The 11,434-nt window shown below is 44.9% G+C and overlaps 1 protein-coding gene across 1 annotated transcript in view; it reads left to right on the top strand.

Annotated features, from left to right (window-relative positions):
* Nucleotides 1-1,303: 1,303 nt before the first annotated feature.
* The window catches only part of FAM171A1 (family with sequence similarity 171, member A1), a 219,730-nt gene continuing 209,599 nt past the window's right edge, over nucleotides 1,304-11,434 (top strand). Inside the window, exon 1 of the mRNA XM_006872604.1 lies at nucleotides 1,304-1,400. Coding sequence (XP_006872666.1) covers nucleotides 1,304-1,400 — 97 coding nt within the window. The remainder of the gene's footprint in view (nucleotides 1,401-11,434) is intronic.

Raw genomic sequence — 11,434 nt, 5'->3', positions numbered from 1 at the left:
AGCGTTTCCGAGGTGGATTCTGGACACATAGCTAACCCATGAGACAGAGTAGAAAGACTCCATAGGGCTTCCTGGGTGTAATCTTTACAGAGGAGCCCTGGTGGCACCATGGTTAAGCACTAGGCTGCTCACAGGAAGGTATAAAAGTCGTTGGTTCGAACCTCCCGTCACAGAGAGAGATGTGGCAATCTGCTTCGGTAAAGATCATAGCCTTGGAAACTGTCCTATAGGGTCGCCTATGAGTCTGACTGGAAATGGGTTAATCTTCACTGACCCTGTACAGAGTTTCCGAGGCTGTAAATCTTTAAGGGAGCAGAAAGCCTCATCTTTCTCCCGCGTAACAGCTGGTAGTTTCGAACTACTGACCCTGAGGTTTGCAGCCCTATTCGTAACCACTACGCTACCAGAGCTCCTTATAAAGTAGCTAGACAGACTATGAATGTTAATTTCCTCCCTAGCCTAACCTAGAAATATCCAAGCACAATTCAACCTGAAGATGTTCATCTGTCAACACCTATGGAGTGAGGGCCTTTTTAACTCTCTGCAGGTGTAAGAATTCTGCTCAATTTTCAGGTGTCCGGTCGAATCCACCCTATGGAACGGAAGTGAGTTTGTGACATGAGTAACTTCAGGGCAGCGTTGTACTGGGGTAAGCGAAGGAGGTCACAAAGGTTTGGAGACCCTTAGTTAACCAGGTGTGGAGGTGGCTCTCCGCCCCCAAAGGTAAGGTTTTCTTTCCAGGGCTGCGGGGAGCTGGCGCTGAGTCGGTGTCGTGTCAGTGCTCTCAGAGATAGCACCGACCAGGAGGCATCCGCGCTTGCCAGGAGCTGAGCGGAGAGGAGAGCTGGGCGCGCGGAGTGGGGATGGAGGGACGTCGGGGCGGCATCCCGCAGGCTGGGCGCGCGGCTCCCTCCTCCTCGCCTCCCCGCGGCGCCGCGGCCGGCAGGTGGCACCACGGGCCCGGAGCCTGGCGCCGCGAGTGGGCGGGGGCAGGAAGGGGTTAAATAGTTGGTGGAGCCTCAGCCGCTGCTCTTCAGGGAAACCCACCCGGGTGTGCAGAGGAGGGAGCGGCCGTGGGCTGCGGAGCCCGGCGCCGCGCCGGGCGGGGGCGCATCCAATCCGGCGGCGGGCCTGGCGCGAGCGGAGCGAGGCAACATGGAGGGAGGCGCGGTGGCGGGCCGCCCCTGACGCGCCGCTGCTGGTTCTGGTCGTCCGCGGCGGCGGCGGCGGCGGCAGCTCCAGCCCGAGCCCGAACCCGAGCCGAGGGGCCGTGCATTGCCCGCCGGGTCCCTGCGGCGCGGAGATGAGCAGGTCCGCGGCGTTCCTGCTCTGCTTGCTGGGCTGCAACGTATGGAAGGCGGTGACGAAGACGCTGCGGGAGCCCAGCGCCGGAGCCCAAGGTCGGTGGGCGGCGACGGCGGGGACCCAGCGGGAGCGAGGGCCGCGGCCCACGGGCTTTGTGTAGGCGAGGGGCCTGCTGCCGAGGAGGCGGTGGCGGGCGGGCGGGCGGCCGCCCCGGCGGGGGAGGGTCTCGGGCCGCATTGTGTCGGCGACCACCCGAGCCGCAGCCGCAGCGCCAGGCCTGCAAGACCCAGCGCCGCGCTCTGGAGGGGGCGGCGCCGCCCGGGACGCCGAGGTGCCCCAAGCAGATGCTCCCGATGCGCTGGGGGCTAAGGGGAGGGGTCGTGGTGGCACCAGCTGTTGTTGCTGCTGCTGTATCTTTTGGATGCATCAGATGGTTCTTTCCTTTATGCCGTGACAGGGACACGCGGCTCCTTAGCTTTCGCCCTGGCAAGAGGGGCCGCCACGGGGTCACCCTCCCGCGCCCTTCTCCGGGCTCTGGTCCAAGAAGCCGAAGCCTGGAGCCTGTGCTCGGTACTTTTGTTGTGGCAGGCGGGCGAGGGGGTAACCAGCGCCCCTGGGGTGCCCCTCTACGCCCCGGGATCGCCCGGGTGAGCCTCTGCCCAGAGGTCCGCTGTTGTTGGCCGCCACCAGCCTGCCGCAGTTTGGGAAAGTTTTGGGGTCTTTCCCCCGCCCCCTCATTTTCCGACGTCTTTTCCAGACGCGAGGGATTTGCCAAAGGGCTCCTAAATTATTACGGGACGGGGAGAAAGAATTGGAAGTAGGAGGTCCTAATTAGTTTAGTGGTTTTTTGTTTGTTTTTTGAAATCATTTTCAGGTCGGTGTGTCTACAGATCATGTCTTTTGTTTAATCTTTGGCCTTTGCAAATCGCTTTCCAGTTCTGGCAGGAACGTAGTCGCCCTTGAGAAAGGCCAGAATCCTATCTTTTGTTTTTAAAATCGGTTTCTTTTGAGGGAGCCCCGAGCAAGCTTTTGTGAGGACAGAATCTAGTGCTTCTCGACTGCCTGCGTTTTCAAGAGAGAGACTGAGCCTCGCATATGACCATCTGCATCTTTCACTGTATAGCTTCCTGAGGTCTCTTGGGTCTGTTTTTTCTTTCGTGTGGGCTGCCTTAGGGAGTTTGTCTGCAGTTCCTACTCCCCAGAGGTCCTTGCGGATGTGCTATCCTTTGAGAACTGTGTATGTCCTATGAAGTGTGTCCCACAAACCGATTGATGGAGGAGCGCTCCTTGCCCACGTCCTCCTGCTTGGATACTGTCTTACTCCTTTTCCTGGTGCTAACCCTCATCACTGTTACAAGACTCAACGCTGGGTAGAAAAGCCTGAATTTCCATCTTCTGATGTTATGGGTAGAGAGGTGGGATTCTACTGGGTTTTGTTTGATACCTACATTTTGAATGTAAAGTTTTCAAAACCATCACTTGCTATACCATTTGATGACATTCTCCTATAGCTATGGTATAAATTAACCACTGTGACTTGCGTCTACATTTTTCACTGTATGGCACACTGGGTTGGTTAAGTGTTGGGTTCCTACAGAAAAGGTTAGCTGTTCAAATCTACCAGCTCCAAGGGAGAAAGATGACGCTGTCTGCTCTTGTAAAAAAGATTTATCTCCTCTGAGACTTTCTTCTCCGATGAAGGTTTACAGCCTCAGAAACCTATGTAAGGTATTTATGAGTTGGAACCAACTCCATAGCATATAACCACCACCACCATGGAGTCCTGGTGTGGATAAGCACTAGACTGCTACCTACAAAGTCAGCAGTTCCATCTCACCAGGCGCTCCTCAGAAACCTTATATTAGGTCACTATGAGTGCAACCGACTCGAGGACACTTAAAACAATGTGGGAAACAAATGTTTAGGACATTAGTAAATATGATATTTGCACTTAAACAAAGACATTTATTCCGAGGGACAGGTTGAACTATTTGTTTTACACTTGAAATAGCAATATCTAAAAAAATTAAGTTCATTCACATATAAAATAGGAGAAGAAATAGCTTCAATTAAAAAATAGTCATAAAAAACCTACTAGGTTTAGGTGTAAGATCATGTTTTATAGAACTCTTGCTGCTTAAAACCATGTCAAGTGACTAAACTCTCAGGAATGGAGAATGTGCATGAGAAATGGGCAGCCTGTGAGGATATTTAAGTCATGGCGAGGGTAAGTTGACGGTTAGAATCCATCCAGAGGCACCTGAGAAGTAAGGCCTGGTAACCTGCTTCTAAAAGGTCATAACCTTGGAAGCTGTATGAAACACTACACTGCCATCACATTGATTCTGACTCGTAGTGACCCTGTACAGGGTTTCCTAGACTGTAAATCTTTACCAGAGCAGACTGCCTAATCTTTCTCCCTCAGAATGGCTGGTGGGTCTGAACTGTCGACTTTGCAGCTGTCAAGCCCAATGACTATCTTACCTCACTCACACCTCCCCTAGGTCTTGTATGGAAACCATTTATTGCAGTTCTAGTCTGCTCACATGAAATTGCCATGAGTCCTAATTGACTGAAATGCAACTAACAACAAGAAGTATCTTAATATATGGAATGGTCTGTAAGGAAGGTCACCTGTCTTTTGTCCACCAGAACTACTTTTTTGATTTTTTATTTAATGCAAGGTCTCACTCTGAGGCATTCAGATTTTAAGTCAGTCCAACATTTCTTCTTTTGACATTGGAAGGTTACTTTCAACCCACTGAGTTCTTCAAACCATCTTGGCAGTCATCACAATCTTATGGTTATTAACCATACCTTTTCTTCTCATAGATCATGCAGAAGATGAAGACAAAGACCAATGCTACATGTGGTTTCACTTTGCCTTTACCATGGCTCTTTGTAAATTGCTTTGCACGAAACTGGTGTTCACGTCCTGTTGGATGAAGTGAAAGGGTGATGACAGCTCATCTATGTATACTACACGCAACAAAACCCAAACCTGTTGCTGTTGTATCATTCTGACTCATGGCAACTCCATAGTGCCACTGCGCATAGGACTTTCTTGGCTGTAATCTTTGTGAAAACAGATTGCTAGGTCTTTCTTTTGCAGTGCTCCTGTGTTGCTTCTCACCACCAAGCCTGAGGTTAGTAACCAAGAGCAAACCACTTACCTTATTATATATTATCTATTACATGCATTAAAGGAGTTTTGGTAGCATAGTGGTTATGAATCAGGCTGCTAACCTCAAGGTCATCAGTTCTAAACTACCAGACGTTCTGCAGAAGAAAGATGAGGATTTCTGCTCCCGTAAAGATCTCCAGCCTCGGAAACCTTGTACAGGGTTGCTATTTCCGACTCCATGGCATATAACCACCACCATGCATTGTTGTTGTCATCGAGTTGGTTCCGACTCATAGATACCCTCTTTTATGGGGTTGCTGAGGCTGTACATCTTTGTGGTAGCAGAAAGCCTCATCTTTCTCCCATACTATATGCATGTACTGGAGTCCTGGTGTGGCGCTGTGGGTTAATGCACCAGACTGCAAAGCCGTTTCAACTGCAAGGTTGGCAGTTAAAGCTCACCAGCTGCTCCTTGGAAACCCTGTACAGGGTTGCTATGGGTCAGAACTGACTTGATGGCACTTAACAACAACAACAACAAATATGCATGTACTATACCATGTACGGAGTCCTGGTGTGGCTCTGTGGGTTAATGCGCCAGGCTGCAAAGCCGTTTGAACTACATGGTCGGCAGTTCAAGCTCACCAGCAGCTCCTTGGAAACACTATACAGGGTCGCTATGGGTCGGAATCGACTCGATGGCACTTGACAACAACAACACTATATTCAGAATCCTGGTATGGTGCTGTAGGATAAACACTGGACCATGAGGTCGGTTTGAACCACAATGTCAGTGCTTCAAACTCACCAGCTCCTCCTTGGAATCCCTGTACAGGTCTGCTGTGAGTTGGAACTGATTTGACAGCACTTAACAACAACAACCACAAGGAGCTCTGGTAGCGTAGTGGTTACGAATCAGGCTGCAAACCTTAAGGCCAGCAGTTCGAAACTACCAGCCGCTCCGCGGGAGAAAGATGAGGCGTTCTGCTCCCGTAAAGATTTACAGCCTTGGAAACCCTGTACAGGGTTGCTATGGGTCGGATCCGACTGGATGGCACTTAACAACAACAACAACAACCACAACATACTATATACGTATATTACAGTGTAACCTGTGCTCAGCATCAGTGTTATGCAATTCAAGAAGAATATTGACCTTGTCTGAAACCTAATTTCTAAGAGTTTTGCTTTTAGTGTGGAAACTCTTACTTAAATCATACTTTGAATTTGCATTGTGTATTCACAGACAGTATACATCAACACGGTTTGGAAATTACTCAGGAAAAACAACTTAGACATTTAAAATATATGGAAATTGTAGTATCCCAGCTTGATTCCCAGACTAAATAACACCTTTATTAAACAGAGGAGCCCTGGTGGCACTGTAGGATAAACGCTGGACTGCTAGCTCTAAGCTCGGAAGTTCAAACCTCTCAGCCGCTGCAGTGGAGAAATGTGAGGCTTTCTGTTCCTATAAAGATTTATAGCCTTGGAATCCCTATGTTGTTTTTATGTGCTGTGCAGTCGATTCCGACCCATAGCAACCCTGCATAGGGTTTCCAAGGCTGTAAATCTTTACAGGAGCAGACAGTCTCATCTTTCTCCCACGGAACGGCTGGTAGTTTTGAACTGCTAACTGTGAGATTAGCAGCCCGATTCGTAACCACTACCAGAGGACGCTACCAGAGTCCTTTGGAATCCCTATACAGGGTGGCTATAGTTAGAATCTACTCGATGGCAATGAGTGGGTTATTAAATGAAATTTTATTGCATCATTTGAGGAAATCAGATACTATATTCAAGACAAAATTTAGTGTTTGGTTTTAGAGTCTCTTTAGTTTGAGTCTGCAAAGCAATGTCATATGCAACAGTTAGCATTAATTATGACAGTGAGGATCTACTTTGTTGATCATGGATTTGTACAAGCTCCAGAATTCATTACATGTTTTTATTAAATGCTTTGTCTAATTGCATTCTATATAAGTGACTCTGAAATGTTTGTAGTGTTGCTCTCTCTTTTTGATATCGGACAGAAACTTACATTCAAATGTATGTATTAACTAATTTTGACCTTCAATCAGTATTTGAATTTTGTGAGCGCCATATCTTACAAAACTGTGCAGTGAGGTGACTTGATTGAAGGGACTTCTCCTTGAAGAGCAGTAAGCTGTGCAGATGTATTCTATGGGGAAGTAGTTTTAAAGTGTAGCATACTATCTGTGTGCCAAAAAGAGGAAGTCAGAGCTAGGTTAAAGACTCGCTGCTCAGACTTCCAGTGTATGATCTTTATTTTGCTGTTGACTATCTAATAACAAAATATTCTGCAATGATGTATGTACAGGTACTGACCTTCCATTCCTCTCACAAAAGCTATAATCTGCCATAAGATTTGAGGTGAATTGTTGGCTTCCTCTTTTCTCTGAAAGAGGATTTTTCTTTGCCAAACTCATATTTCAGTTATTAGACTACTGTGCGCTGTTGAAAGGAACCCTGGTGGTACAATGGTGAAAGCACTGGGCTGTTAACCAAAGGTCAGTAGTTCAGACCCACCAGCTGCTCTGCAAAACAAAGGTGTGACATTCTGCTTCTGTAAAGATTACAGCCATGGGAAACTTGTGAGGTGGTTCTGCTCTGTCTTATGGGATTGTTAGGAGTTAGAATTGACAGGGTGGCAACTGATTTGATATTTTGGGTTTTGTAATCAGTTGAAAGACCATGAAGCTGTGTAAAATATTAGGAGGATCATCTAAGAAGCATATCAAGAGTTGATGAAACACTGCCCCGTCCTTTTGCTATGTTTGGAGCCTATGGCTACAGCCACTGTGTCAGGCCATCTCATTGAGAATCTTTCTCTTTTTCCACTGACCCTCTAATTTGCAAAGCTTGATGTCCTTCTGCAGGGACTGGTCCCTTCTGTTAACATGTCCAAAGCTTGTGAGACAAAGTCTTGCCATCATTTCTAAGGTATATTCTGGTGGTACTTCTTACAAGGAGCTCTGGTAGTATAGTGATTACAAATCGGGCTGCTAACCTGAAGGTCATCAGTTCAAAATACCAGCTGTTCCGCGGGAGAATGATGAGGCTTTCTGCTCCCGTAAAGATTTGCTGCCTCGGAAACCCTGTACAGGGTCGCTAAGAGTCGGAACCGACTCCATGGTACTTAACAACAAAAACATTCTGGCCGTACTTCTTACAAGATAGAGTTGTTCATTCTTCTGGAAGTCTGTGATGTATTTAGTATTCTTTTCAAAGTCATAATTGAAATGCATTAATTCATCTTTGGTCTTCATTATTCATTGTCCAGCTTTCACATGCATATGAGGTGATTGAAATACCATAGCTTATGTGAGACACTTTAATCCTCAAAGTGACAACTTTGCTTTTTAACACTCTAAAGAGGTCTTTTACAACAGATTTTCCCAATGTGATTCCTTGAATGACGTCAAGTGTTAGTTGTGGATTCAAGTAAAATGAAATCCGTGACAACTTCAATCTTTTCTTTATTTATCATGATGTTGCTTGTTTGTCCAGTTGTGAGGATTTTTGTTTTTTACTGAGCTGTACTCCATACTGAAGGCTGTAGGTTTTGATTTTCTACATGGACTCATGGACTTATATCTTGGAAAACTGCAGGTCTTGAACTTGTAATGGTATCTAGACTTTATTGCAGCCCAAGTGGGAAAACTCAATGGAGAATCAATTATAAGTGTCTAGGAAATTTTGGGCAAAGTCTATGAAATGACTTTATAAATTCTTTTCTTATTCTATTTGTAATTTTTCCTTAAAAGGATTTATGAGTTTGGTTGAAGGTTTACAGAGCAGATCATCAGTTTTACATTCAATAGATCATATACGCCTCGTTTCATCTCATTGACTGCAATCCCTTCAGTGTAGTATTCATTATCCTACTTCCCCCTGAGTTTTCCACTCCTCCTTTCTTAACCTTTCTGAAGACATGCTGCCCTTTTGATATCAAATGAGTGAGTATTCTGAGGTGGGTGTACCTGCTTGGTGTTATTATTTCTCTGATAGATTTGCCTGGTGTTTGACTGAAAATTGAGTTATGGGGTGAGTTCATTTCCACATCTGAAGGATGATTAAGGGACATAGTCTTGGAGGTTCCAGCAGTATGTATCCGACCAATAAGTCTAGTCTTTTCCATGATTTTGAGTTTGTTCCATATTATATCCCACACTACCTAGCACCTTCTAATGTGATCTGGTTCAGAGCAGTTAGTGGTAGCTGGCAGGTACCATCTAGTTCTTCTAGTCTCATGTAGACTGATGTTTCCATGGCCCGTTAGTTCATGGGACTAATTGTTTCCGTGCAATATTTATTCCCATCACCCTTCTTTCCTCCAGACAGGGAGGGACCAGTAGGTGCACCTTAGATTGCTGTTCATGAGCTGTTAAGTTGCTGCTCACCAAAATAGAATGTAGAACATTACCTTTGTAGATTATATTAGTGCGTAGATTTCTAACTAAAGCACCTTAACAGTACTTTGAAAGTTTTAATTAGCACTTTATTTTGAAAAAATTGCTGATACTTCTATAAACTAACTGTATGCCTTTACTGCTGTTAATAAGTACTAATTTACTAATTTTGTTGTTGATGTTGTTAAGTGCCAGTGAATCAGTTTTGACTGACTAGCAACTTGTGTAGGGTTACCAAGGAGTGACTGGTGGATTTGAGCTGTCAACCTTGTGGTTAGCAGTCCATTGCTTATCCTATAGTGCCACTCCAGTACTCCTAATTTACTAATTTTAATATTTAGTACTAAAAATGCACATGAAAATAAGTTCGATAGTTACATATATGTATAGGGCAATATATGTCCTGGTGTGACTCTATAGGATAAGCAATGCTAACAGAAAGGTCGGCAGTTCAAACCCACCAGCTCCTCCTTGGAAACTCTATACAGGGTTGATATAAGTTAGAATCAGCTCAATGTCACTTATCAACAACAACAAACAAGACAATATACATATATAATATTGTATATTAAAAACAAAAGTTGTATAAGAATTATTTTGGGGATTTAGATGGACTTAACCTTACATGTTTTTTGTGAAAAATGTTTAATGGAAATTATTATACATACACATCAAAAATGATATTGCAGTTGGATTCAGTTGTAGCACTAGCTAGCTAGCCACTGTCAAGTTTTCTCTGACTCACTGCATTCTCATGTAGAATAGGATGGAATATTGCCTGGCTCTTCGATCACTGGTATGTCAGTCCATAGCTGCAGCCATTTAACCAACCACATCTTACCAAGGGTTTTCTGTGCCCTCATTGGCCCTCTATTTTGTCAGCTATGTTGTGTTCATCTAGCAGTTGATCCTTCTTGATGAAGCAACTAAAGCAAACAAGGTAAATCGTATTCTGTTATGATCCATAAGACTGTTGTTGGCTAATTTTGGGATGTAGACCACTAGGTCTTTCTTCCTAGTCTATCTTAGTGTGAAACCACATGAAATATGTCCACCATGAGTGATACTGCTGGTGTTTAAAATACCAGGGTCATAGCCTCCAGCATCATAGCAACATGCAAGCCATCATAGTGTGGAACTGACAAATGGGTTATTGATCAAGTTATAGAGGAAAATTATAGATGGGTCATTTTTACTTGATTTCACCCATTATGACCCTAGGATGTTTAAAGATCACAGTTTTAGCTAAAGTATTCTGTTCCAGCAAATGAAACTCAATATATGTATTTTAACTAAGTATCAGCATTCTAGATAGGCCAATTAATTTTTAAAGAAATTCTATCATATAGCCCAATAACATGGGCTATAAAATCAAACTTGTAAATAGTAACACTTGTGGCAATTAGTCACTTTTGAAAGGACTTCATAGCCAGTTTCCTCAGAGTCATTGACTCTATCCACACATTTAAATGGACTCCACCTACCTCTGATGAAGTTTTTGCTTCCTTTGCCAACATCTTTTCCTCTTTTATTTAATTTCATTCTGCAAGCAATTGCTCCTTTTTTTTTTTTTTTTTTTCATTTTCTCTATACAGAATTTACTAATCCTTATTGTTGTTAAGTGCTGTTAAGCCCGTTCTGACTCATAACTCTGTATAGTGTTTACCAGGCTCTGAATGTGTTCGGGAGGAGAAAGTCTCATCTTTCTTCCTCATAGTGACTGACAGGCTCGAATCGCAGATCTTGTGATATGTGGTCCAGTGTTTATCATATGGAGCCACCACACTCCCACTAATCCTTGTTTTTGTTGTTGTTAAGTGCCATTGAGTCAGGTCTGACTCATAGTGACCCTGTATAGCTTTTCCGAGGAACAGCTACTGAGTTTGAACCACCAATCTATGTGATTCAAACTGACCTTGTGGTCGAGTGCTTTATCCTACAGCACCACACCAGGCCTCCACAAATCCTTGTGGTGGTGGTGGTAGTGGTTGTGTGCAGTGGAGTCAGTTCCAACTCTTAGAGACCCTGTATAGGGTTTCTGAGGCTGTGAATCTTTATGGGAGCAGAAAGCCTCATCTTTCTACTGCCGAACTGCTGACCTTGAGGTTAGCAGTCCGACTCATAACCACTACTCTACCAGAGCTCCTTACTAAGTGCTGTTGAGTCGATTCCGACTCATAGCCACCCTTTATAGGGTTTCCAAGTAGCGGCTGGAGGGTTTGAAGCACTGAACTTGCGGCTCAAACTGACCATGCAGTCCAGTGCATTATCCTGCAGCGCCACACCAGGACAATTAAGTCTTTCTGTGTGGATGACTCCAACTTTTCTACTTCTTACCTTTACCTAGTATCTTAGCTCTATTTCCTTGTGACCAGCCAACTACTTGGCACATCCGATGCTCTGAGTTTCCCTATCACTCCTAGTTTTCCAGCCTTTGCTTTTCCTTCAAGCCTGTGTGCCTTTCTGACTTCTCTATTGTGTTTGTTGTGTCAGGTGCCATCGAGTCGGAACCGACTCATAGCGACCCCATGCACAGCAGAACGAAACAATGTCCGATCCTGGGCCAACCTCA

Source organism: Chrysochloris asiatica, unplaced genomic scaffold (genome assembly GCF_000296735.1).
Source record: "Chrysochloris asiatica unplaced genomic scaffold, ChrAsi1.0 scaffold00206, whole genome shotgun sequence".
In the NCBI taxonomy this organism is placed as follows: Eukaryota; Metazoa; Chordata; class Mammalia; order Afrosoricida; family Chrysochloridae; genus Chrysochloris; species Chrysochloris asiatica.
The sequence above is the reverse complement of the archived record's forward strand: the minus strand, read 5'-3'. Positions and strand labels throughout refer to the sequence as shown.